We start from the raw sequence: 26,766 nt of genomic DNA on the forward strand, positions 1-26,766 counted from the left end.
CTCATGTCGCCAGCCTCCGGTTTGAGACAAGCCTTCCCGTTCCCTTGTCTGCGTGATCCGAGCGGGGTGAGGCCTGCTGGACGGTTCCCATGTAGCAGGAACTGCGAGCCTGCCCACACCCGGGTCCACAGCAGCCACGGCCGGCCGCGCGCCCCCACCCCCCAGCCGCACCCAGACCGAGGTCCGACATCCCGCTGTGCCCCAGGAACGCCCCCGCCCGCCAGCAACCGCACCTGAGCACACCCCTGGGCTCCGGGAAAGCACGGCCAGGCACTCCCCTGCCACACGCCCGAAGCCATTGTGTGCAGTGCCCGTGGTCGCAGAAACCACGGCAGGCACCTCCTCCGGTGGCAGGAAGCTCCTCTGGGCCGCCCGGTGCCCATGGAGACGCGTCTGGTCATCCCCTGCGGGCACCAGGAGCCACGTCTCTGCAAGCCCTGTGCTCACACTCCGGTGTCTGGGCCCCCCTTCTGCGCACGTGGGAGCCTCGTGTTTGCACTTAGGCGGCTCCGTCAGGCCGCCTCCTTTGTCACCCCTTGGACAGTGAGACCTGGTGTCAGGGTCGTAGGTCTGTTTCACCCCCCCCCACACACACAGTCCTAGTCCCTGCACTGCTGGCTGCACGGCTGTGATGGGGCCCTTCCACCGGAGGGCACGCGGGCCCTGCTGCAGCCGCTCTGCGTTGCCGAGTGCTGCCCCCGGCCGCGCCCCCTTCGGCAGGGCTGCGATCCCCCGGCTCCCTTCCTGGCTGATCTGAACCTGCTGCTTGATGTGTGAACTGGGGCCAGGGTTCAGAGGTAGCACCACAGCCCCGGCCCGGCTCCAGGCGTGCCTGCCTTGGAACAGGGCCTGGGGCTCCTTGGCACCCGGTCACAGAAGCACTGTTGTGGGGGCCGCTGGGGGCGGGGGCGCTGCAGTGTCGTGCTGACCCCTGTGGAGCCCGTCACCAGGACCCACAGGAAAGGCCTCAGTGGCTGCCACTCAGAGGGGGGCGTGAGGGGTGAACAGGACCCCAGACCAGATCCCAGGACAGCACTTGTGTGGCCGCTGGCGGTGCTCGTGTGGTCTGGGTGATTTCAGGTGAATGGTAACGTGTTCCTTTCTTGTGGGCAAAGAGTGCCCAGTTAGCCAAAGTAGGCATTCCCGCCTGCAGCCAGCCCACCGGGGTGGCGCTCAGCCACCTGCAGCCCCAGAAAAGCCAGCAGTGGCGGGCTGGCGGCGGTGGCCAGGATCCGGCCGACTCGGGACTTGCTTTTTTCTCCCTTAGCGTTGAGCTGATCCTGAGCAGTCAGCAAGGACCCACTGGGTGCCTGCTGGTCACTGTAGATCTGCTTGGAGAGGGTGCCGATGAGCAGCAGCAGACGGCACCCCGCCTGTCCCCCAGGCTCAGGCAGGGCCTCCAGAGGCATCGGCGGCGGGGAGGGGGGCTCTCCTGTCCTCCCGGTGGCCGCCTCTGGTGTCCCCCGTGGCTGGGGAGTCACACTTCCTCACAGAAGCTTCTGAGGAAAGTTATTCACAGCACCGTCCCCAGGGGCTCTGGCCTGGAAGGGGGCCAGCAGGGACGTGAGGGGTTCCTGCCTGGTGGCCTGTCACCCGCTGGCTTTGGTTTAGCTTACCCCCTGCACCACAGCTTTGACCCAAGCCCCTGTAGTGACACCGCCGGCTCCTTAACCCACTGAACCACATGGGAACTCCCAGCCACCCCTAGCTTATTCCTCTCGACGCATCCGCCAAAACCAGGGGAGAAAGAGCGGCCTTGGGAGAAGCGCCGCCCCACAGGGTCCTGGCACTTGTGTGGCACATTCCCAGCCCGTGAGGGGCCCCTAAAGGGGTGGGCCCTCCGCCCTCCCTGCCCCCCCAACTCCAGGACTTACTTTCCTGTTGACCAAGAGAGGCTGGGCCTAGGGGTGGTCTGTGGGCACCCACGAGCGTGGGCGCATGCGTGTGCGCCTGTGGACACCCGTGCCCTGTGCAGGTGCATGTTGGGAGGCAGCCGCGGCAGCTGGACTGTGTGTGTTTAAAGACCGACCAGCGAGGTCCACGCGAGGTCTCTCAGACCCCGAGCCCTCCGGCCTGACCTTCAAGATTCAGGCACTCCTCTGCCTGGTATCCAGCCGGGCGGGTGCCCCCCACCCCCCGGGGCCCAGGAGCTGAGGACACACGGCCTCGAGACTCGAAGTGTCGCTACCTTTATTGAGGGTCCCAGGGCGCCTCCCGGAGCCGGGGCCCTGCTCAGGGCAGACCAGTCTAAGCCTGCACAGTGCATGTCAGCTGGTCCCCGGGGAGTCACGGAAGACTGAGGAGGAGGAGGAGGAGGGGCACGAGGGAGGCCAGCAGCGAGCCCGGCGGGAGGTGGAGGCTGGGGGCGGCTGAGTAGCCGTAGTTCGTCCGGCAGGAAGCCTCCAGCTGGCCCAGCGGGATGGGCTCCTCCCCTGGGGCCTGAGCGTGATTGCTGGCCTGTGGACAGACGGGGGTTGGCTGCCCGCCCTGGGGAGGAGGCAGGGGGCCGGGGGGTGGGGGGCAGCCCCCTCTCACCTGCTCCACTGCCTCGAAGACCCTCAGCAGGTTGTCGGCCAGGGCGCCCCTGACCTCGGCCTCCGTCCACTGCCTCCTGAGCAGCTCGGCCACCAGGTCTGGGTACTTGGACACGTCCTCCAGGCCCGAGGGGACCCTAAGACGCGGTGGGCAGGGCGGGCTCTCAGCTCAGGGCGGGGCCTGGGGCCTGAGCCCTGGAATCGCCAGGGCCACCCTGTCTCCAGCCCCTCACGACACATGGACAGCGGTCGCAGGACGCGGGCCTTACCTGGACACACCATCGTAGTCCCCACCGAAGCCCACGGCCGCAGCTCCCGCCACCTTCTTGATGTGGTCCAGGTGATCTGCGGCGAGACAGCACATGCGGCTCCCGCCGGAGGCCCCCCGCCCGGCACCGCAGCCGCCCACACCCACGCACCTGCCACTTGGGACAAGTTGGCCTTGGCCGAGCAGGAAACGTAGTCGTTGTAGAAATTGACCATCACAAGGCTGCCCGTCTCCTTCTGCTCGGGAGAGAGGGCGCGGCTGCGGTCAGGGCAGCCAGGCCGCCCGGGGCCCTGAGCCCTGTCCCCCCCCAGGAGCAGCCGGGGGCGCCCCCCCTCCCCCGCCGCTCACCACCAGCTGGAGCACGTCATCCGGCACGTTGCGCCGGTGCGGGCACAGACTGTAGGCCGAGGAGTGGCTGAAGATGACGGGGGCCTGGGACAGCTTCAGAGCAGCCGTCATGGTGGCCACGGACACGTGGGCCAAGTCGATCATGACGCCCAGCCGGTTCATCTCCTTCACAACGCTCTGCAGGGGACGGGGTTCAGGGGACCTGCCGGGCACCATGGGGTTCGCGGCCCCCGAGGCCCAGGCGCGGGACGCGCACCGGCTGGGCCCGCTGTGAGCCAGCGCCTCGGTGGCTGGAACGTGGGAGCCCTCCGAAAACCGGGTCCCAGGGCAGGAGACCAGGCACACAGCCCAGCCCCGAGGGTGACAGAGCCCCGCCCCCACTCACCTGCCCAAAGTGCGACAGGCCTTGGCTCTGGGCCTTGTCATCGCCCTTGTCCACCAGCCAGTTGTCGGCCCTGGGAGAGCAGAGAGCGGGTGCCCAGGGGTGGTCCCGGCCCACCCCCCTCCAGGATGCGCCCTGAGACCCTCCAGCGGGGCCCCGGCCACTCACCAGGGCGTGTTGCAGCTGTGGGTGAGTGTCATGTACCGCATGCCCAGGTGGTAGAGGGCCCTCAGGACACCCAGGCTGCTGTCGATGGAGTGGCCACCCTCCACGCCCACCAGGCTGGCCACCTTGCCCTCCCGGAAGGCCTGCCGGATGCCTGCAAGGAGAGCCCGGCTGGGGAGCGGGACCCAGGAGTCCAGGGGTCGAGGGGCCACGCGAGAGCCACAGGCAGCGCGGCGGCGCCTGCGGGCTCCCCCCAGGAGGGCCGGGAGCCAGGACGCACCTGTGCTGCTGGTGACGCAGGCGAAGGTCTCGGGATACGCCTGGCACATGCGCTGGATGACGTCCATCTGCTCCAGGGTCCTCCTCACGGCGTCTCTGTTCTGGGTGTCGCAGGGCACATACGCGGACCAGAACTGGGGGCACGACGGGGCGGGGCTGGGAGCTGAGCTGCAGGGCCGCCCCCCCGCCCCACGTGCACATGGGCCTCTGGCTTCCCTCCCACAGCCTGGGGGGCTAGCAGAGTCCCCTCTAAGGGCCAAGGGGGGTACCCTGCCCCCAGGGAGGGGCGGCGGGTCAGCCAGGAGCCAAGGGCTCGGCGCAGGCAACGCACGGCCAGACCCACCTGGCCGCCCACAAAGCCAGCCTTCAGCTTGGGGATGTTGGTGTGCGTGTGGGCCAGGCTGGAGAGGTTGGCCCCCGGGTCCTGAAGCTGATTGTTGAACAGACGCAGCAGCTGCCAAGGCAGGTCATTGTGCCTGGAGGGGCCGGGAAGAGGGGCCAGAGGCAGGTCAGGACAGCCGCTTGGACCTGGGCCCGCCGAGCTGCCATCCCCAGCCGGTCGCCTCTTGCCCGCCCCCTTCTCATGGGCCAAGGACTACGAGCGTGATAGGGTGACTAACCGCAGCACAGGTGAGGTCCCATCTGTGCCCCGCCCCCAGCCAGGTAACTGAGCTGAGCCTTGCACGGAGGCCCCGCCTCCCAGAGCTTTTGCTGAGAAAGAGGGCGGGGGGCTTCTTCCGGGCTTGGGGTCAGGGGAAGGTGGGAAATGAAAGAAGCGCCACCAATGAGGCTGGCTGACTGGGGGTGTAGGGCCTGGGTCACACCCCGAGTTCCAGGTGAAATCCCCCCTCGCAGGGCCAGGGCGAGGGCAGGACTGCATGGGGGTGGCCTGCCCTTGGGGATCTGGCTTTGCCCCCCCATCCTCCAGGGCCACCATGGGAGCAAGGCGCCCCCCCAGGCCCTCTGCTGCCTCTCTTCCCAAGAACACGCCCGCACCTCCGCCAGGAAGCCCCGTCTCTGCGGCTGAGGTTTTCCCAGGAGCCCCAGGGGCAGGGCTTTGACGGGGGCGGGGGCGGCCACTGTCAACCTTAACACTGGGATGCCCAGGTCGTGGAGCCCCCCCCCCGCACCGCAAAGCTTTGCTGGTTGAGAAGCAGATGAACTCAGGGAAGCGAGGCCACGGCCTCGCTGCGGGGTGACACGCTGTCCCCGGACCAGGGCTGGCCAGGACTTTGCTCCCCTGAGAAATCCAGCCCCACCCCCGCTGCCTCCAGTTTGTTCTTCCTCCCTCCCTCAGCCTCTCCACCCTCTGTCTGAACCTGAAGTGAGGGACAGAGGCCACCTCCGCCCTATGGGCAACACCACCTTCTGGTAGACCTGGCAAGTCTGCTCTCATCCGTGTGCCCTGGGCAGCGGCCTGGGCAGTGACAGAGGGCCCTGCCAGCCAACTCAAAGAGGAGAAAGGAGGAGTCTGACTGCTGGACAGTGCTAGAAACGGCAGCCACGCACACACTTAGGCCAGTGTGGCATGCAGATGTGATGGCTGGAGCAGGGACAGCCCTATTAAACCATGAGGTAGCTGTGGGGCTGGTGGCTACAGCCTCATGGAATGCCATGCCAGGACTCCCTCTGGACTTCTCTGTGATTGGAGCTGCTTACCTGGGTCTGTCACCTGCAGGAGTAGCCAGCACTAACTGGTTTTAATCCTGTCAACCTTAGCTTCCAAGATGTCCGAATCCCTGTTCCCCGAGCCTTCCTGGCTTGCTGGGCTCTTGGAGCCATCTTACCTCTCACGTGAGCCTCTGGACAGCATCCAGCACCTATATTCTGGCCCCTCGCCCTGTGCCCGGCTGCCCTAGTCCCCTGGAGTGAAAGAACCACCACCCTGGCTCATGCTGTGGCATCTCCGACTGCCCTTGCTGGCCTGGCCCAGGCCCCTCCTGCCACAGCGGGAGCCAAGGGCGGTGGGCCCTGCCTGTCAGGAGATGCAGCCTGCAGGGCTCCTCAGAGGCAGGTGAGACGAGAGCAGGAAGCGGGGCTCCGGGAAGGAGGTGGTAGCGGGGAGACCAGGGCTGAGGGAGGGCCGGCGGCCCCCATGACAGGACCCCCGTTTTCTCTGCTTTTCGGGTAGGGCTCTGATTGAGCCAAGCCCAGAGGCGTGTAAGCTCCTAAACCTTCCCAGCACACGAGCCCCAGCGTGTGCTGCTCCGCTGGGTTGGACGCCCCGGCGGGAAGAGCAGGAAGGCTGGAGTGTGTGTGCAGGGTGCTCGTGCCCAGGGCTCGAGCAAGCCCGGGAAGCTGAGCACAGGAGCTGGACGCGAGGTGTGGGGTCAGTGAGGGGTCTCGGGGGCCCAGGGGAGGACTCTGCGGGAGCCGAGGGCTGGGGAGCTTGAGCCAGAAGGGCAGGAGCTGGCCTTGGGTCTCCCTTGGGCTGCAGGGCTGAGACCTGACCTCTGGCCAGCACAAGGAGGGGCAGCCACCACCCCGTGCGGAAGGGGTGGGGGGCACAGGAGCAGCAGGTTAGCGGACATCAAGGACAGAGTGAGAAGAGTCGCCAGGGTCTTGGCTGGAAGGGACCGTGGGAGTGGACACCTAGGGGCTTGGTCTGGGGCACTGCGGCCTGAGCTGCCTTGGTGACATCTAGCTGGGCACTGGCCTGTGGGGTCGCCCCAGGGGGTGGACAAGAGGCCGAGGGGGCAGTGCCACCCTCACCCGGGCCTCAAAGAAGGAGCTGAGGCCTCAGGCGGCAGGACCCCGCCCGGCCCCGCGGTGCCTGGCCCCAGCACCACTCGGAGCTGGGATCCACGGGGGCCAGGCTGTGGGGTGTCCCAGGGCCTCCCTCCTGCTCCTCTGCTCAAGCCTCTGGGGCCCCAAGAGACCCCATGAAGAAAGCGGGGCCAGCAAAGGGCAAAAGCCACACGGCAGCAGGAGAAACGGAGGCACCGCAGAGGCACCGCAGAGCACCTGCTGGCTCAGCTCCGGAGCCAGACCCAGGCGCTATCACAGGAGTGGCTCTTACCCGTCAATGACAGGCGTGTCCTGCATGATCCTCACCGCCAGGTCCCGGAATTGGTCCGCAGCGCAGGCGGCCACCAGGGGCCAGAGCCACCAGCTGGTCCACATGGCACGACGCCCGGGGACCCGCTGCCCAGCCGCTCCTCACGTCGGTCTGGCCGGCCTGTGTGCCAGGAGGCAGGCAGAGCCCTTTGGTCCAGGTGCCCGTTGCCAGGAGCTGTCCTGTTTATCTATCATCAGCACATTCCCCGCGAGGGTGGGTGGATGGGAGTTCCTAGACCCCGTGGCTGGGCGTCACTGTCCGGGCCAGGCCGGGGCTCGTTAAGACAGTTCTGCACAGGGGTGGGGCTGGTACCCTGGCGCCCAAGTGAGAGGGTGAGGTCGTAGAAGAGGATAGCTCAGGGACAGCGGCTGTGTGGCACCCCCCAAGACACGATGTCTGCGGTCTGCAAACAAGACTCAATATTGCAGAGTTCCCACTGTGGCTCAGCGGTAGTGAGCCTGTCTCGTATCCATGAGGATGGGGGTTCCATCCCCGGCCTCGCTCGGTGGTTTAGGGACCTGATGTTGCCATGAGCTGTGGTGAGGGTCACAGACACGGCTCAGATCTGGCACTGCTGTGGCTGTGGCGTAGACCCCTAGCCTGGGAACCTCCATGTGCTGCAGGTGCTACCCTAAAAAGGCCAAAAAATAAAACTCAATAGTTTGTCGATACTGAGCCCCTCTGTTTGCCTGTAGTTTTGCTATTTTCCATGGAAGACGGAGCACAGCCCCAGCCCAGTGCTGGGGGCGCCTGGAGCTCTCGGCGTCACAGGGGTGCCGCCCACTCTGGCTGCAGGCTCCTGACCAAGCAGGTTGGACACCGGGGTTTGGGGTCAGAAGCCTGGGGTGTCTGTTTCCTTTGCACCTTGTCAGCTACTCAGGTCTCCAGAGAAGTTCTGAGAACAGGCTGTCCAGGCAGTGCCAGGACAAACACATCTCGAATGCTGGTCCCAAACGTGGACCAGCGCCTGGGGTCCCGGCGGACGACCCCAGCCCACACTGGGGCCTCGGGGCTGTTGGGCTGTGTGGACCCTCCCTCGCCTCCCGCTAGGCTCCCTGGCGCTTCCCTCCCTGGGTGCCTTTGGACCGTACGTAGACCTGCCCCGTGGAGCCCCCAGGAGACCAGGTCCCAGGCAGGTGCCCTCCAAGTCCCACTGGCCCCAAAGACAGCCTCAGCTAGCTCTGGGTCCTCTCCAGCCCGAGGAGGAGGCCACGTCCAGGGCCTGGCTGTGTGTCCTGGGCCCCGCCTCCCTCCTGCTGCCCTCCTCCTCCTCCTCCCTCCCACCCCCCGGGAGAGGTTCCTGCGCCCTCTCCTCCCCACTGGTCCTTGCTCTCCACCCGGATCCTCCGAGCCAGCCCAGGACTGCACCCACATCGCGCCGGGACGGGGAGCGCTGTGCCCCCGCGTGGATCTGCCCCGGGGCCCCAGCACCTCGCCTGTCCTCACCCCTGGGGGCCAGGGGACTCTTCGTGGGGCAGCACCTCTTCCACGGGGAGCTCCCTCTCTGCCTCGGCTTTGCTCCCCGGAACTGACCCAGGGAGGCGTGGCTGCTAACTCACATTCCCCCATCATCGCCGGCCTGCTCCATCTTTCTCTATTTTCAACGTTTTTCCCTTATACTTTGGGTTTCACAGTTGGGTTTTTTTTTTTTTTTTTCTTTTCCCCCTTTTTAGGGCTGCACCTGTGACACATGGAGGTTCCCAGTCTAGGGGTCAAATCGGAGCTACAGCTGCTGGCCTACACCACAGCCAGAGCCACAGCCACGCCAGATCTATCTGAGCCGCATTTGCAACCTACACCACAGCTCACGGCCACACCGCATCCTTAACCCACGGAGCGAGGCCAGGGATTGAACCTGTGTCCTCATGGATACTCGTCAGATTTGTTTCTGCTGCACCACGACGGGAACTCTGTGTCTCTCTTTAAATAGGACCGTTTAAGCCACGAGGACAGCATTTTGGAGGAGCAGGTAAGCCTGCCTTTCTCTTCGCAGACACAGAGCCCACAGCACAGCAGGCGCATCTCCCTGGGTCCTAGCTGCACGCTCTCCTCCTCTCGGCAGGTGACTGTCCTGCCACGCACCTGTCTCTGGCTCGCTCTTGGGCCATTTTCCCAGGAACGGTGGCGCCCTGTGCGCAGACGTGTCTCTGCTCTGGTGGCTGACGCCCCCTCCGGCACGGTGGCGGGACCCCGCCGGCCTGGCCTCCTGCATGCATGGCCCCTGGGCCTCTGAGCTTCCTCTTTACCCGCCGCTCTTCTCCAGCTGACTCCTGTTTTGTGTTTTTAAATCTGCGGGACACTTGATTTTGAGCTTCATTCGAAACGCAGAATTCATCTGTTTTCAAATTTTTAAATGTTCTGGTTAAGGCTGTGTAATTTTTTATTCATTAACCGGGAGGATGGGCAGGGAGCGCCCGGAGCCCAGTTCCAGCGCGGAGGGGCTTCCACTGCTGCTCTCTGACTGAGGGGCGGGCCCCTCGCTGTCACCTCTGCGCCGCACGGGCGGACCCCCTCTCAGGGGCCTGGTCCCCATCTCCCGCCTCTGGAGCCACAGCCGAGCTGGCTGGACAAGCCTGGGGAGCCAGGCCCTGGCCTCGGGAGCAGATTTAAGACCCGGCCCCCGGGGACGTCAGTCACGCAGATACCTAGTATTTCAATGCATTTTTTAACATAAAAAAATGTCCTGCGCCCCCCCAAAATCCACAAAAAATGAAATAGGAAAGTTTCAGGTGAAGCCAAGGGCAGGGTCCTGACCTCTCCCCGCCCAGCTCTGCCACGTTTCCACAGGGCTCTGGTCTCAGTCCCAGCCGGTTCCCCAGGTTCAGCCGCAGGTGCTCCTTGCACGCCGGCCGCAGGGGACACCATGCCCAGGAGCTAGGCTGGAGCGTGGCCGCGCTTCCTTCAGAGCCTCTCAGGGGAGAAGTTCAAGGCCCCGGGTTCCACCCTTGGAAGGGCAGGGTGCAGCCTTGCTCAGTCGTGACGCGGTGCCAGGCGGATGGCCGTAGGGGACGCCCAGGAGGGCTGGACTGTGCACCACAGCCTTCCTCTGAGCCTGCGGTCTGGCTGGGGGGCTGGGGTCCCGTGCCTGTATCTGTACACAGAACCCCTCAGCTCTGGCGGGGTCGGCCGGCCGCCCTGCATGGAAGCCCAGTCTCCCCCGGGCTCTCTGCCTGCCCTTCTGCCTCCACCAGGGGCCGTGGCCACGGCCCCACAGACCTGTGCGCGCTGGGCCTCTGCTCACGGCTCTGGCTTTGGCTCTCTGGTCTGCAGCCAGCTTCGGTCCGAGGCCCTGGCGCGCTTTTTTTTTTGGTTGCAGTCGGTCCACCCAGCGTGGGGGCAGAGACGTCCTGGAGCATTTGCAAGGGACATGATTCTGCCCTCATCTTTTTTTTTTTGCCTTTTATCTTTTATCTTTTTTTTTTTTTTTTCTTTTAAGGGCCACACCCGCGGCATATGGACGTTCCCAGGCTAGGGGTCTCATCGGAGCTTCCGCTGCCGGCCTGCACCACAGCCACAGCCACACGGGATCTGAGCCACATCTGTGACCTCCACCACAGCTCACGGCAACGCCGGCTCCTTAACCCACGGAGCGAGGCCAGGGATCAAACCCACGTCCTCATGGATCCTAGTCGGTTCCTTACCACTGCTGCGACAGGAACTCCGGAAACTGCTTTCTTTCCAGCCGCTCCGCCGGCACGCTCCCCGGGGCAGGCGCTCCCCGCCTCCGCGTCCTGACGCCCCGCTCGGCCTCCCCCCTGCTTGGTCCGCCTCCTCCCACAGGGATCCTCTGGACTCCGAGCTTTCCTCTCCTGTTTCGGGTTCTCTGTGCTTTTATTTTAGGCATTCCGGTCATCACCATTAGTGAACAGGGTGGAGCCGCTCTTCTTTGATGTATTCTATGAATTTCCTTAATTCCGAATCCCCGCGCTTTTATCTCACGTTCCCTTTCGGGAATGACATCCTTCCTCTCCCGAGAGGACCCCTTGCGTTTCTGCCGCTCCCGGGGCTTCTCTTCCTTGGCGCTTCGTTCTTGTTATGGAAGCAACGTTGCCTGCTGACAGTGAGCAGTTTGGTTTTCCTTTGCTGTCTCCTATTTCCCGGATGCTGATGGTTCCCCTGGACCCTTCCTCCTGTTGTTTATCTGGACGTTCTGCTGCACGGCCGGCCTCGTCCCTTCGTATTTCATGGTGAAGCGGCAGAAGCGACGCTGGCCGTGCTGCACTGAGGAGGGCAGCCTCTCAGCTCCAGGCTTTGTGGAAATGGGCACGCGGGGCTGTCCTGAAGCCGCCCGTTGGTGTCGGAACGTGACCTGGGCACCTCCAGCGGCTGCCCTGATCCTCGGAAACATACTTTCAGGGAAGGCTCTCGGGGGTTCTTCCCCCAGGACCAGGCGGGCCATGGGCGGACCGGGGTCGCCCGGCCGTGCACGTGGGCCCTGGCTCGTCGGCCGTCTGCAGCCCCGATGCCAGCTGGGCCTCTTGCTCCCAGGCGCTCCTGCCCAGAAATGGGCTGCAACCCGCCTCAGACGATGCGTTCCTTCCTCTGAGGTGCGGTCCTTTGCCGACCTCCACCCACGGCGGCGAGGAACTGTCAGTCTCAGGCCGAGCCTCTGACCTGCAGCTCTTCCTGCTTCCCGCTCCTCCTCTTGTGCTGGTTGCTGGTCCCTCGCATGGACCTGTCGGGTGAGGCCAGGGCCTGGACTGCAGAGTCACCTTCAGGAGGTGGGACCAGTGCTCTGTCAGGAGCAAAACTTCAGAACCAGGCACCTCGGGCTCAAACTCCCTGCGGCAAGCTGACTGCATTTGCGGGAGCTGGTGGCACCAACGCCTCCCACTCCACGTGTCCACCCAGGGGATGCAGAGAAGGCAGCAGGCGTGATTCTGTGCGGCCACCTGCTCCGGGTCCTGGACATTGCAGCCCAGCTCTGCCCCCTCTGGCTTCCAGCGGGGCCACCAGCCCCAGGAGATGTGAGTGGTGCCAGAAGTGGCTGAGCAGGCGAGTTCCAGGGACCGCGTGCTGGCCGCTCTCCCACGGACAGTCACGGGTGCCTTTGCCCATGCAGCGTCCTGAAGGGCCCTCGGGCTGCTGGCCCGTGTCCACAAAAGCCAAGGCCTGCCGCCCACTGAGTTCGCAGGGCAGCCACTGGGTAGTTTTGTTTTTGTCTTCTGTCTTTTTAGGGCACCTGTGGCACATGGAGGCTCCCGGGCTAGGGGTCTAATCGGAGTTGTTGCTGCCAGCCTATGCCGTAACGACACCAACACCAGATCCAAGCCGCGTCTACCACCTACACTACAGCCCACGGCGACACTGGATCCCCAACCCACTGCGCGAGGCCAGGGATCGAACCCGCAACCCCATGGTTCCTAGTCAGATTCGTTTCTGCTGCGCCCCAAGGGGAACTCCCAGCCACTACATAGTTTGCTTTAAATCGTTACCATTTCTTCTTTAAATAAAAACAATGAGAATGTTAATTGGAAAAATCAACCTCACTTGCTGTAAACAGAGAAACACAGTGAAAATAAACATACGGAGGCTTGGCGGAGCTGCAAGACTTCAGCTGGCACCACAGAGAGAGGAGCCCGGGACAACACGCAGCAGTGGCTCCACGTCCAGGGAGCGTCGGGGCCCAGTGGGCTGCCGGAACCGCCCCTCAAACCGCACTCCATCCAGAGAGACCGCCCCCCATCGGCTGCACCCCGCCTCACATGGGCGGGGCCAACCAGCCCCCAGCAGGTCCCAATCGACCGTCCCCTGTCCCTCCGAGACCCAAGGGTCACGGCGTCTGAGCAAATACACGCATCGTGACGTGTGAGCACAGCTACCCACACACCTCCACACGCAAGTCACGGATGCACACACACAACGAGCTGTGTGGGCGAAGATGCCGCAGGCCACAGACCTCGTCCCCATGAGCACAAGGGGACACAGGCAGACACACGCACCTCGGCCCACACGCTGGCCATCGCAGGCGAGAAGCGGACACACCCCAGACCAGGGTGTGTGGACACCAGTATGTGTTGGTAAAAGCACACACGTGTGGACTTGAACACAAAATGAGCACACGTGCACTCAGACATGTAGACGTGCACATACAGGCACACGGCTAAGGACACGAGTGTAAGTACACACTCACACAGAGGCGACCACACACACACACACTTACACTGTCACCAAGCCTGTCGTCTCACAGCACACCCACACTTGTCACGAGCGTGTTGAGCCTTAAGTCCGCTTGCCATTGTGTAATTGTGCCAGCCTGGCCCCCACACTCTGCCCTCAGCCCCAAGACGCCCCGCCCCCAGAACCGGGCCCGCAGCCCCCTGTGGACCTGGAGGGAGGAGCTCCAGGGGGGGGAATGTGTCCGTGGGGGGCCCTGGGCACACAGGCAGCTCCAGACCAGGCTACCACCTGGATTTCTGCCCCCAAATCCTCAGCCCAGGGTCCTCATGGGTGACACTCTGCACCCAGCACCTGCCTGGGAGGGTCCCACAGCTGGGTGGCCTCCCCCCCGGCCCCTCCGTGTTCACTACATGCTGCCCCCAGCACCCTGCGCTCAGACCCCCTGCCTGCACAGCCACGGGTTCCCTCCTTCAGGGGTCCCCAAGATGCTCCCACGAGGCCCTGGCCCCAGTCCATCCCAAGAACCCCCGAACCCAGCCCCCCAGCCCGCGAGGCACTGGCCTGCTGGGCACCTGACCTTGTCTCTCCGCAGGTCCAACTTGAAGGCCCAGCGAGCATAGAGCAAGTGCCCGCTAACGGGTGCACAGACGGGCACTCCCCCACCCAGGTGGTGGTGGGAGGGGACAGGAGGCTCAGAGAGCTCTGGCCCTCGGCCACGCCTGGGCTCCAGACTCCCCAGGGGCTGTGGCATGGCGGGCGCAGCAGCCCAGCTCCACTCCGGTCACGAGGTCTGGGGGCTGTTTCCGTTTTTACAGCAGTCCCGTCCCCAGCTCTGCAGCCAGCCTCCTGCACAAAAGCGACGGCCTGGGGCCTGTGCAACACGCACAGAGGGCTTGATGCCACCCAGGCCTCAGGTGCCCTCTGACCCCCAGGCTGGGCAGGTGGGACAGGGCAGGCTGGGGAGCAGGTTATCAGGGTCCCCAGACAGCAAGGTGGGGTTCTCCCAGGCGGGGGGCTGAGGTGGGACTTCCAGGCAGGCACGGAGGACGCTGGGCGGCCACCAGGCAGCAGCCAGTCTGGCAGCGAAGGCCAGGGGGACCCACCACATGTTTTTTCTGGTCCCGAACGCTGCCACCACCCCTGCTCCCTGGAGTTGAGGGGCCTGTCGGCCCTGCGCTGGGGCGCCTCCTGGGCTGCGCCCCCCCGCCCCCGCCGCGTGGGGCCTGCTCCCATGTGTGCAATGTTCCCCCTGCAGGAGGGTCGGATGAAGGGGGGATGGAAAGGTCCTCTGGCAGAGACTCGGGACTCGCGGAACCAGGGCAACGCCTGCGTGAGACCTGCCTGGCTGGGGGCTGGCCTCGCTAATTGCTTTCAGGAGTCTGAGGGTGGGGGCACTGTCTGGCGGGCAGCTGGCCACCCGTCCCCACCCAGGGAGGGGATGCACGGCTGGGCCCACCCAGGTCGCAGAGCCAGGGCCTGGGGTGGGGGTGGGCTCAGCCCTCAGCGCCACCCTCTGTCCTGGCGCCCTGCTCCTTGGCATCTGGGACCCTGGAAGACGTGCCTGCCCTGAAAGCCCCAGAGAGAAGCCATGCCCAGTCGGGGTGAGCAAGGGCACAGTTCAGATGGCAGAGATTTGCCAGGGGAGCCCAGCTTGAGAGTGAGGTCCAGTGGACGGCACCCCATGGAGAGGGTTCCTCAAAAGGCCTGGGGTCAAAGGGCGCGCATCTCCATAGCCAGCGTCCCTTCCTTCTGGAGCTGAGGGGCCCTGGCCCCCGCCTCACTGGCACATGCATGGTCCAGCTCGTGGAGCCACTGCCTATCAAGGGCCACCAGGCTCAGATGGTGGCCGAGAGGCTCACGGCCAGACGTGTGGGGCGTGACACTCTGCTGTCGCGTCCTGAGGTTCTTCGCCTTGTCTCTGCCGTGTCTGTAAGGAAATGAGGTGGCAGGACCATGCGTGTCCCCGGAACTTGCGCCCCGGGGCTCTGTCGTTAGGTCCTCACCAGCCTTTGCTTGTCTCGTCCCACTGGGACCTCAGCTACGCGAACCGACCAGACCCACAGTGAATGTGCGGCAAAGATACGGCGGGCACGGGGCGGAGGGGCCTCCAGCTGCCCCCACCTCCAGGCTGGCCTTGGGGACCAGAGCCGCCGTGATGCCAGGTCTCCCATTTGGCTAGTGGATGCGCACTTGCACAAAGGAGATGGCAGGGAGTTGAGAGGCTGCCCTCAGTCCTGCTCCTGGGGCCTCATGGCCAATTCCAAGGCCAGCAGGCGAGGGTGCAGGCGACCCTGGCCTCCTCTGAGGAGTAGGGCTGGTCTGAAGGCCTGGCCAGCCACCCGGTCGGCAAATCCCTTGCAAACCGATGCCCGTGGTCCTGGCACCTCTCTGTTTACAGCCCCTGTACCACAGCGGGGCAGGGTGGTCCCTAGGCTGGGCGGGGGCAGGGCAGCCTGGGCCCAAGAACTGTAGAAGAGGCAACGGTGCCCAGCGTGGGGACAGTCCCGATTTGAAAGAGCCACTTAGGTGAAATGCTAGGGTTCCTAAGTGCTGCCTGTGGGGCCGCTCTGTCCTGCGCGTCAAGTGGGCCTGGAGCCTGGCTCCGCCTGAGGCCTGCGGACCCGCAGGGGCGAGGCCAGGGCTTGAGTTCCCCTGGGCGACCTGTGGTCCTCTGGCCCACCTGCTGGGCTGCAAGCCACAGGGGGCCTGGCTGCTGCCGCCCCCTGGTGGCCAGTCGGGGTCCTGAGGGAGCCCCTGAGGTCACTCCTGCGGAGCGGTGCCCGGCCAGGCTGAGGGTCCGAGGGCCATGCACGTGCTGCCCGCCCTGTCCCGGCTCTAGAGACGGAGGCACGGGCTGCTGCACAGAGCCGGGCTGCATGGCTCAGAACATGGACACGAGCTCTGGCCGCCACATCCGCATCCTCCTGCATTGAAGCCCCAGGACAGCGTGGGGCCAGAAGGGGGGCCATGGATGCCAGGCACCTTGGGTTCTGCCACCTGAGGCCACCCTCTGTGGCTGCCTCGCGGGACTGTCCCCGGGAGACCGTCCCCGACGGGCACTGCAGCCAACGCACCCCCACCGCAGCCCCCGGGTGGGGAAGGGACATTGTCCTGGCCCCTTAGCGTGCTCATTGCAGAGGAGCGGACGCACACCCGGGTCAGAGCCTCGGTAACTCAGGAGACCCAGACGGGACCACGCCTGAGGGGACATTTGCATGCTCAGGGCACCAGACGCCTCCCCGGGCTATGATACCCAACTGCCGCTTCCCTGGGTGTGGACACAGGTCAATGGGAGACACAGACTCCCCCAGGAGACTGGACCACAGCCCCGCCCGTGAAAACAGCTCTACGGGGTAAAAAGAGAGAGTTCCCAAGCCGACCAGGCAGGGTCCCCAACCCGCTCGAGCTCGACCCCCAATAAGCCCGGTGCCTCCTCCTAGAAGGTCCGAGACCCTCCCCTGAGGGCCCTCCGCTTGGCACACAGAGCCTTAAAGCCTCTCCCCTCCCAGGGGCCGTGAGGGCAGTGTCACAGCAGAGAGGGGACAGTGAGGAAAAGCGGTCGGGCTCCCTATGAGATGGCTAAGCTTTCCGTCACGACTTCACGTGGTGTAAAATAGAATTTGAGCCCCCAACCGGCTCAAGAGGAAGGCGGGCTGTGCCAAGCAGCGGTCCACAGCGCTCTGCTCTCCCCGTGACCAGCAGCGGGCCACGCCCGGGGCTTCCACCCGTGACCCACGTGGTTAAAAGGGAAAAGGAAGTGAGCAAGCATCGTGGCATCATGAGACACAAAGCACACGCCCCGCTAGCCCGGCGATACTGTTGCAAAGTGACCCCCGCGCAGCCAAGAGCAGAGAACAGGCTGAGCTCTCAGGGAGACACAGAAAGGCCCTGGTCAGCCGCCCAAGACGCGCTCCTGCCAAACTCAGATTCTCCTTCACGCATTCATTCCGTCAACGGGTCTATTCCTTGTGGTAGGGGGCCAGCAGGGGCAGGGCAGCCAGGCAGAACTCCAGAACAGGCAGGCGTCCTGGAGGAGGGGACATGCTAACCAACCCTTGACAGGCAGGTGGGGAGGGAGGCCAGCTCTAGGCCGAGGACGCAGAGATGAGGGAGCGGGAAGCTGCGGGCAGCCTCAGCGGGCTGGACCTCGCCCTCAGGTCAGCAGAGAGCTGCTGGCTCGACGTCCAGGGTCAGGAAGGCCCCTCGGGGCCCCGAGCAGCCAGGGGTGCTCTGAGCTCTCCCTCCACCTCTGCATGCCCAGCTGGTCCCGGCTGTGCCCTGCTGAGCGGGGGCTCCAGCCACCTCCCCTCCAGACGGCACCTCCCGCCCGCCCCACAGCCCACGGACCCCGGCCCACTCACTGTGGCCTTGGCGGCACGGCGGCTGGCCTCTCCTGGCCTAGGCGACCTCGCTCACCAGCACGTCACAGCGGTGCTGGCCCCACCCCAGCCACCTGTCTTTCCTCCCGGGCCAGGGGAAGGCCGAGAAGGTGAAAATGCCCCATTTCCGCCCCAAGAAGCCCAGGTTCTCGGACTCTGGGGAGGAGGGGGCGGGGGAGGGGCGGAGCGGTGAGGAGAGGGGGTGGGGGGAGGGGCGGGCTGTCCCGCCAGGAAGCTCGCCCCTCGCCCCTCGGCCGCCCGGCGCCCTTCCCAGGGTAGAAGTTTCTTTACTACCTCCCAGCTTCCAGCAGGCAGCACAGAGGCGTGGGCCCTGGTGCCATCTGCCTCGTCTGGCTTTTTGATGGCAATCTTAGCGACTGCTCCAGGCAGGCACACGCATGCCTCCTTTGGGTGGTTTGTCTGTCTTTAGTCTTTTTAGGGCCATACCCATGGCACATGGAGGTACCCAGGCAAGGGGTCGAATCAAAGCTGTAGCCGCTGGCCACAGCCACAGCCAACACAGGATCCGAGCCTCAGCTGCGCCCTACACCATAGCTCACGGCAACGCCGGATCCTTAACCCACTGAGCGAGGCCAGGGATCGAACTTGCAACCTCATGGTTCCCAGTCAGATTCGTTAACCGCTGAGCCACGACGTGAACTCTGCCTCCTTCATCCTTTTCATTAGACATTCTAATCGTGACAGCAATTCAACCTATAGGCCAATGGTATAAACCGCCACCCAGAAACCTGTACACACATGTTCACAGCAGCGTGAGTCACACCAGGCAAATGTGGAAATGACACAAACAGCCATCAACTGGTGGGGGGACAAATCCAGCGGGCCCGTCCGGTCAGTGGAGAAGTGCCAGCCTTGAAAAAACGGGACGCCGACATACAGTGTACCACGACGAAGTTGCCAACATGATGCTGGGAGAAAGAAAAGGCCACTGGTGCAGCCGCCAAGGCAACAGTGTGAGGTTCCATAAAAACCAGACGTAGGGGAGTTCCTGCCGTGGCTCAGGGGTTAAAGAACCCGACTGGCATCCATGAGGATGTGGGTTCGACCCCTGACTCAGGTTTGATCCCTGACCCTGGAACTTCCATACGTTACGGGTGGGGCCAAAAAAGAACAAACAAACAAAATCCAGAAGTACAACTACCATATGATTCAGCAATCTGCTCCTAGGCATAGACCCAGAAAGAACCCTTAAAAATTCCAAAACATACATGCACCCCTTTGTTCACAGCAGCACTATTCTCAACAGCCAAGATACAGAGACAACCTGAAAGTCCTTCGACAGAGGAGTGGATCAAGAAGGTGAGCTGCAGGAGTTCCCGTTGTGGGGCAGTGGTTAACAAACCCAATTGGGATCCATGAGGTTGCGGGTTCGATCCCTGGCCTCGCTCCATGGGTTAAGGATCCGGCATTGCCATGAGCTGTGGTGTAGGTCACAGATGCAGCTTGGATCCCCCATTGCTGTGGCTCTGGCACAAACGGGCAGCTGCAGTTCCAATCCGACCCCTAGCCTGGGAGCCTCCATATGCCGCGAGTGCGGCCCTAAAGGCTGGTCTTAGTCCGAGAAAACCTGAAGGTGAGTGCACCCGAGGTGGCGACCGGGTCAGAGTGCACTTTGCAGTTTGGACAAGGAAGAGCACAGACTCGGAGGTCACGGCCCCGTGGGGGTTATCACCAAGGCGCCTGGGAAAAGGGCGACGGGAGCCAGAGCAGCTGTGGCCTTGGGCCCTGCCCAGGGCTGCCCTGCAGGTCCATCAGCGCACAGGTCTCACGGCTGGCCCTGTCACCTGCTCCCTCCCTGCCTTGCCAGCCAGGTGGCACCCAGACTTGCCTGAGCCTGGTCACATCTGCACTTTTCTAAACAGGGTCTCAGTCGCCGATCCCAGAGAACGTCTATTTGGGGTCCACCGTGGCCTCACTGCAGGGGTTTAGAGTCCCATTTCACAGGTGGCTCCACAGGCACTACATGGACTGCGGAGGCTGCCCAGCTGGACAGGCTCAGACCTGGGACCTGTCCCTTTGGGGCTGCCATGCTGGTGACCCGCCGAGGGGGCTGTGCACCCTGATGTCACCTGGGGACAAGCAGATGGAGCTGCTGCCACGACAGACACGGCCGCAGGCCCCGTGCTCAGTGGAGGAGAGCCTCACAGGCCATGACACGCCAGAGCCAGGAAGCTCCTGGCATGCTCCTCGGATGACCTGACAGGCATGGTTTCAGCTCTAAGGAAAAAGGCAAAGGAGAGTGACACGGGGAGGGACTGAGCAGTCTGGTCCCCACCTGAGCTGGGCTCTGCCAGGCGGCCTGTGGAGAAGCCCGGGTGGGGGGCACAGGTGACAGGACTTCTCTCTCTGACCGTCACCCGTCTTGGGGGAGGCTTTGCAGCCAGGGTGGAGGATGGGGGGATCGCCTTGCCCTCTCCCCCGACTTTCTCTTTCTTTGCCTTTTGTTCCCAGATTCCTCTGCTCCCAGGCAGGACCCCTGAGGATGAGGCCGCCGTCCCGTGAAGGAGAGGGGTCTGTGGGTACCGGCTCCACCAGGCGCTTGGCACCCGTGCTCATCCCAGCGCTGGTTAGTGACAGAGGCACGGCCAGGTGCTGGCTCTCTGTTGTCACCACAGGGAAAATGAGGGTGTGCATGAGCTGGAACTCCTGCCTCCAGGCCCGATTTAAGTGAAAAGGCCAGATTGAATCGGAGGCGCCAGAACACGAGCGGAAGTGAGACCAGGCTTCAGTCCCATAGAATCTAGGGCCGCAGAAGAGGGTCCTGCGTGAGGGCTGAGCCTGCTGAGAGCGGGCGGCCAAGTAGAGATTGTCAAGAAGCGGGAAGTCGCCCGAACATGGGCCTCAGAAGTTGGCAGCAGGCACCGCCAGGTCCTGAACTCACTGAGCAAGGCCAGGGATCGAACCCGCAGCCTCCCGGGTGCTAGTCAGATTCCTTAACCACGGAGCCACGACGGGGCCTCCTAAATAAACAAGTCTTGCCATCAGTTTCTTTCCGTGCAGAAACCACTGAATATACGGAAACTGAGAGCTTTACCATTGAGAGGCAAACCTCTGCCTTTAACCCAAAGCTGTAGATCCCTGTTTTAGCTTAAGTGTGTGACCACTATACTTTCATTTTTTAAAAAAGTTATTACGTTTCATCAGTTCCCATCATGGCTCAGTGGTTAACAAATCTGACTAGCATCTTTGAGGCTGCAGGTTCAATCCCTGGCCTTGCTCAGTGGATTAAGGATCCGGCATTGCTGTGAGCTGTGGTGCAGGTTGCATATGCGGCTCAGATCCTGTGTTGCTTTGGGTGTGGCATAGGCCGGCAGCTACAGCTCTGATTCGATCCCTAGCCTGGGAACCTCCATATGGCACGGGTATGGCCCTAAAAAGACAGAAAAAAGCAAAAAGAAAAGCAGGAGGGGGCCCTGGTTCTGGTTTGCTAACAGGAGGATAAAGGCCTGCTTTTCTAGGTAAAACCCTTGGCCTCCCCAGGGGTGGCTGGGACGAAGGGTCAGTTTCTCCGGCAGGTACTGTAGGGATGTGGCTTGAGCTGAAGCAGCAGAGTCAGTGTGTGTCTGAGACGTCACAGGCTGGAAGTGGTCTAGGGGTAGGACCTGGCGCTTTCACTGCTGCAGCCCAGGTTCAAGCCCTGGCCTGGGAACTGAAATCTCCCATCAGGCTGCTGCACGCAGGTACCAAAAAAGAAAAAAACAAAACAAAACAGAAAACTTCATGGTGGGGCCATGGGTGAGGGGCTCCAAGAAGCCCGACTGGGGTCTGGTCAGGGAGCGAGGCCTGGGGACAGGAGCAACAGTGTGTCCACCCTGGTCACGCCTCTGGAGGTGTGCCCACGAGCCCAGGGATCAAACCCCAGGCTCCAGGCCAGGGCTCAGCAAGAAACCGACAGGCAGTCACCTCGGCTGCCCGGGCAGCTCAGCACTTTCCAGCATCATCAGCGGGTTGGCCCCGGGCTGGGCAGTCAGACGCGCGCAGGGCAAGCAACCAAGCCGTTCCAGCTCAGCAGTGGCCCCGCCGCAGGGGTAGCCAGCTGGAGGGAAAGCCTGGGCGGTGGCCTGATGCCTTGAGTCCCAGGGCCCAGGACAGTGGACGCTCCTCCGGTGTGAAAGAGGCCCTCCGTCCAGCTGAAGCTCCCCAATAGGTTCTCCTCACCTCATTGCCTGGTGGGCTCTGACTCTGCTCATCCCCCCAGACTTAGTTAGAGACCACCGCCTCCAGGAAGCCTTCCTTGCTTCTACCATTAGCGCAAGTTCAATGCCTTCTTCGCACCTCATAGGCCCTGACGTGCCCCCACACTCCTGGGTGAGCATCGGCCACTTGCCCTGACCCTCACTCCCAGGGGCACCCAGGGGCAGGGGCAGCATCTGTCTCGTTCACAACGCTCCGTCTAGGCCCGGCATGAAGAATGCAGCCCAGAACCGTTAGCACATGGACGGCTAACAGCTTCGGTCTCCCACCTTGCCACGTGGGAGAATACCCGTGGGAAACAGGCAGTCTGCTGTCCACCAAAAGGCCCAAGGTGAAGGACGGTATGAGACGCTGGGTGGTGTGGCGCCAGCTCAGACCACACAAGAAGGGTCACTACACAGAACGGCGGCCACCAGGGGAGACAAGGGTAGAATGATGGACGGTCTGGCTGGACTCCGGCCACGTTCCCAAACCCCGTGCAGAGCAGCGTCTCGTCCAAGGAAAGGAGGGCAGACAGGACCAGAGCAGTGACGAGGCACAGCCCGCGCAGCCCAGGGGCGGGTCCGGGACCAGTGACACTGAGAGAAGACCACCGCGCAGGCCGTGCGGCAGAATGACAGGCAAAGAGGGGAACTTTCGATGAGCAGAAACGGCGGAAGGAGAGGAAGGCAGCTTCGACCAGGGGGCCATGGCTTCTTTCCGCCCGCTGCCGGGCAAACCCCCGAGCCCGGCTGGAATCGCAACCGCCTTCGGGGCGAACAGCCACGCCCTGGGAAAACGAGCCCCCAGTGTCCCTGCCACAGGCCCACGGCACCGGGTCCACCCAGACAACGTGATCTAAAAGCTGAGGTCGTCTCTGCAGCGATTAGGAAATGGGGATGACGCTCCGTCCACCAATGCGCAGCAGGTGCAGCCCGCGGGGAAGAGGCACCTGCTGGGGAGACAAGGGGACCTGCGCTCAAAGGGAGGGGACGCGCAGGGGTATGAGGCCCCCCGTGGGGTGCTCTGGGCACACCCTGCTGTGGCTCCCCGATTTGTGCACGTGGGGGTGTTACTGTGCTCACTGCTCACGACAAACGTGCCTTCTCCATGAGCGGGAGGTCTGGTTTCAGAACAGCCAAGACACGGCCGTGCTCCCGACCAGCAGGAAAGCCAGCTCCATGCGCCCAGCGGCACTCTGGGGACGGAAAGCCATGCCGTGGACCCAGAGGGGCCCTTGCGAACCATCCCAAGGTGGGGCCACGGTGTCTGTTCGTCCCCACCGGTGGGGCCGGGCTCTGTCCTTCCCCCACTCCAGTGCAGAGGGTGCACGGGGTCCAGGGAGGGGCATGGGGAGACCCCATCTGACCCCAAACGCAGCCCAATGCCAGCTCCCTGGCTGCAAGCCCTGCCGTTTCCAGTTTGGGGCTCTCCTGGGCCAACCTGAGCAGGCCGTCGTCCTCCAGGGCTGGCAGCCAGGGAGAGCCAGGAGGGCCGGTAGGAGTGGGGGCTAGGGTGGTGCCCTGGGGGTTCCGTCTCCTCCCAGAGCTACCGAGCAGGTTTCCAGGGGCCCCAGGGAGCAACGTGCATACGCCCAGAGCTTTATGGTGGGATGTTCAGGCCAGGGGTGGGGGGGGGAGCGTCAGGACTGGAAAGGGCTGTCTCATCACCACTCACTCCCCTGCTGGGCCATGCAAAGAAGTTTTTGCTGTGGTTTGAGTTTTTTTGCCTACATTTTTAGGGACGCACTCATGGCACATGGAGGTCCCCCAGCTAAGGATCCAGTCGGAGCTACAGCTGCGAGCCTACACCAGAGCCACAGCAACACCAGATCCGAGCCGCGTCTGCAACCTACACCACCGCTCACAGCGGGATCCTTACCCCACTGAAAGAGGCCAGGGACCGAACGCACAACCTCATAGTTCCTAGTCGGATTCGTTTCTGCTGCGCCACGATGGGAACTCCACAAATAAATACTTTTAAGAAATGCTCCTTAAATCCTTTTGATTGGCACATCTGTATTGCGTTGGGGGTGTGGGCAGCATTGAGCAGAAACAGCTCAAGCCTCACTCCTCCCCCTTGGCGGGAAAGAGGCTCTTGCTCCCGTGGCCTTGCTCCATGGACCTTGGGACCGTCATGGGACCGGTCCTGCTCATCCCAAGCCACCCCCACAGACTGTCCCAGGGCCTGGAACAGCCCACACCCCATGTTCCGGCCGCCTGGTGGCCTGGCCCGGAGTTCACAGCCACTCCTCCCTGAGCACTGCAGGCTCGGCCCTTGCTGGGTGCTGAGCTACTCACACTCACCCAGCACGGGTGTGGCAGCTCACACACACGAGTGCACACGCTCCCAAGGCCCCACCACTGCTGGCCGATGGCGACGGGAGGGCCTTCCCTGCGTATCCAACCCCCGTTAGATGTGGGCCACTTGGCCAGCAGAAGCGAGGGGGTGACCAGGCCCCGGGGTGGCGCCGGCGGCTGGGTGAGGTGGAAGTGGGGTGGTGCAGTGTGTGGCCTAGAGGTTTCTGCCTGGTCAGTGGGGACACGGGCCAATGTCCCAAGGCCGCTACCCCACCCCCACCCCGGCTTCGGGGTTTCTGGGGCTGAGGCTGTAACCCAGCAGGACCCTGAGAGGCCTCCCAGAGAGACCCCACTTGTGTCCTCCACCTGCCCCTTCTATTTATAGACAAGCTTTAGTCAAAGAACCAGTTTAATCAGAGAAGTGGAAGAAAAAAAAAAAAGCAGAGAAAAAGGAAAACAGAAATAATAATTCAGCCGTTCGGCGAAGCCCAGGACCTTCAGGTCCTCCCGCAAGACGGCAGATGATATCCGGAGCCGTGTCCTAGGAGCCGTTTTGCAGGCGCCGAAGCCCCAGCAGGTGGAAGGAGCCCACTGGATGCTGCCCACCAGCAGGTGGACTCCAGACTGGCTGGAACCAGAAGACTGATGACACCGATGCCCAGTGACCTCACCACCCACCCATCGGGAAACGTCCACGAGCTGAGCACGCCCTGCTCCCCGGACACCGGAAGCCTCCTCGCCCCCTCTCCAGGGGGGCACAGAGCTTGAGCACAAGCCCACGTGCTCCCTCTTCGCTGGCAATTCAAGCCACTCCTTCCGCTCCCTCAGCTCCACGTTTGTTTGGTGTCGGTGCACAGAGGCAGCCGGACATTCGTCAGCAGGACCCCCACCGTGTGTGTCGTAACCACCGTCCCACCGCGACTGGAGCGGAAGCTGCCCGGAGCGCCGGCCGGCCGCCCCGGCCCCTCAGCAGGGGCCCAGCCATGAATCTGGATTTCAGTTTGAACTCGTCTCACATTCACAGGAATCAAAAATCCAGGTGGTGGTCAGGGCCGTTCGAGAGCTTCCTCTCACCACCGAAAACCCACCCCAGATGCTGAGGCTGCAAGAGCCCAGTTCTGCAGGTCAGAGTCCGGGCCGGGCCGGCTTCCCACGCTGGGTCCCAGGCCAAAGTTGAGGCGGCAGGGGCGGCGCTGACCTGCAGGCCCCCGTCCCTGCTGAGGGCACCTTCCCACCTTCACCATGTCCAGCTGGGAGGGTCTCGTGGGCCAGGGGTAGGGGTGGTACCTGTGGGGGCCGTTCCGCCTGCACGGGACACCCTGAGAAGTCCCCGCCCCATCCTCAGTCCCCGGCTGGGAGAGGCCACCACGGCCCTGCAGGCGCTGGGAGTGCCCCCTTCTGCTGTGGCTCCTGCATCACACTCTCTCCCGGGACGGCGGCCCTGGGTGTCTGCGGCCCAGGGAGCCACCCAGCAGCCATGAGCAGGCCTCCCACCCCCGGCGTCACCGGGTCAGCGCCCCAAGTCAGAGGTGCTGTGAGTCTCTGCACTTCGGGAGAAATTCTGCCTGCGGCCCTGGAAGGGCCCGCACCCCACTGCCAGCCGCCCCGGGCCGTGTCTACAGCTTCCGCAGGTTTGCCTTTGGGCCGCCACCCCCTAGACTCAGCCCTTCACGCAGGACGCGCACGGCCTCCCTGTGCCCACGACGCCGCGCACTGCACAGACGGGGGGGAGGATAAGAGCCCCGGGCGGCGCTCACCTTCCCTAGGTGTCGACACAGGCGCCGCGAGGCCAGGGGAGGTGTCGTGCCAGCTCGCGAGGTGCGTAGGGTTCAAGAACAGCCAGGAAGGTGAGCCCAGAACAGCGGAAGCCACCGCCCGGCCCTGTCCCTTGTCACCCGATGACAGAAGAGGGGGGCTCCTCCCAGCAGACGCTCCCCTGCCCGCCCCGCCCCACACAACATACTGCCAGGGCCCTCATGGCCTGGCCCGCTCGCCACCCACCTCCAGCCAAGGCAAAGGCGCTGCGCTGCAGGAGTCCCGGCAAGGGCACGGCCTCCGAGTGGCCGCCGCAGAGGCTGGGGTCTCCGTCGGTCCGCGGCTCCCAGCAGACAGGGCAGCTGCCGTGCAGGAGCCCAGCCTCGGCTGCCAGCTCATTATCAGGGCAGTAAGGCCTGAAGCACCAGCCCTGGGGAAGGGGGTGGGTCCAGTTCCCAAAACTGACGTCAGCTGTGAGATTTGCTGGGCAGGGGGTGTGCAAGTGCCTCCGTGTGGCTCACAGCATTTGCAGTTTAATAAAATTAGTTTGTGTTATTAACCTTTAATCCCAGTCCCTTTACATTTAGCCTGCGAAGTTCAGTATTTTGTTTATTCATCACTTTCAAAGTCTCTGATTCACATTTGATTGTATTTATAAACCTAGACAAGCTCATACATTTTTTATTGTTGTTGTCTTTTGTCTTTTGGGGGCCACACACGCAGCATGTGGAGGTTCCCAGGCGAGGGGTCCAATTGGAGCCAGAGCCGCTGGCCTACACCACAGCCGCAGCCACATCCACGCCCGATCCGAGCCGTGTCTACGACTGACACCACAGCCCACGGCAACGCTGGATCCTTAACCCACTGAGCGAGGCCAGGGATCAAACCCACAACCACATGGTTCCTGGGCGGGTTCGTTAACCACTGAACCACAGCAGGAACTCTCTATAAATGATTTTCATTGTATTAATACATTCAATCTAT

At 63.4% G+C, this 26,766-nt stretch overlaps 1 protein-coding gene across 2 annotated transcripts; it reads right to left on the reverse strand.

The window, feature by feature from the left end:
* Positions 1–2,173: 2,173 nt before the first annotated feature.
* On the reverse strand, positions 2,174–7,229 carry DPEP1 (dipeptidase 1). 2 transcript variants are annotated; one of them, XM_047793562.1, is made up of 10 exons: positions 6,996–7,229; positions 4,320–4,452; positions 3,978–4,110; positions 3,701–3,851; positions 3,536–3,605; positions 3,151–3,327; positions 2,954–3,038; positions 2,804–2,879; positions 2,536–2,671; positions 2,174–2,457 (listed from the first exon to the last, which is right to left on the reverse strand). In XM_047793562.1, the coding sequence occupies exons 1-10, from the start codon at positions 7,097–7,099 to the stop codon at positions 2,287–2,289; spliced, it is 1,236 nt and encodes a 411-aa protein (XP_047649518.1). In that variant the 5' UTR covers positions 7,100–7,229; the 3' UTR covers positions 2,174–2,286. The 2 variants fall into 2 exon arrangements, with proteins under 2 accessions (XP_047649518.1, XP_047649517.1); XM_047793561.1 differs by having other exon boundaries at positions 3,536–3,614.
* Between the last annotated feature and the right edge of the window lie 19,537 nt (positions 7,230–26,766).

The sequence above is a fragment of the Phacochoerus africanus genome, chromosome 8, assembly GCF_016906955.1.
Source record: "Phacochoerus africanus isolate WHEZ1 chromosome 8, ROS_Pafr_v1, whole genome shotgun sequence".
Taxonomy (NCBI): domain Eukaryota; kingdom Metazoa; phylum Chordata; class Mammalia; order Artiodactyla; family Suidae; genus Phacochoerus; species Phacochoerus africanus.

Bases quoted from the DNA above. Each gene is read 5' to 3' on its own strand.
- DPEP1 (XM_047793561.1), bottom strand. From the start codon at position 7,099: ATGTGGACCAGCTGGTGGCTCTGGCCCCTGGTGGCCGCCTGCGCTGCG. The intron at 4,111-4,319 runs GTGGGTCTGGCC...TCGTGCCCCCAG, and splicing joins CTGGCTTTGTGGGCGGCCAG to TTCTGGTCCGCGTATGTGCC. The intron at 3,328-3,535 runs GTGAGTGGGGGC...CGTCCCCTGCAG, and splicing joins GCCTGTCGCACTTTGGGCAG to AGCGTTGTGAAGGAGATGAA.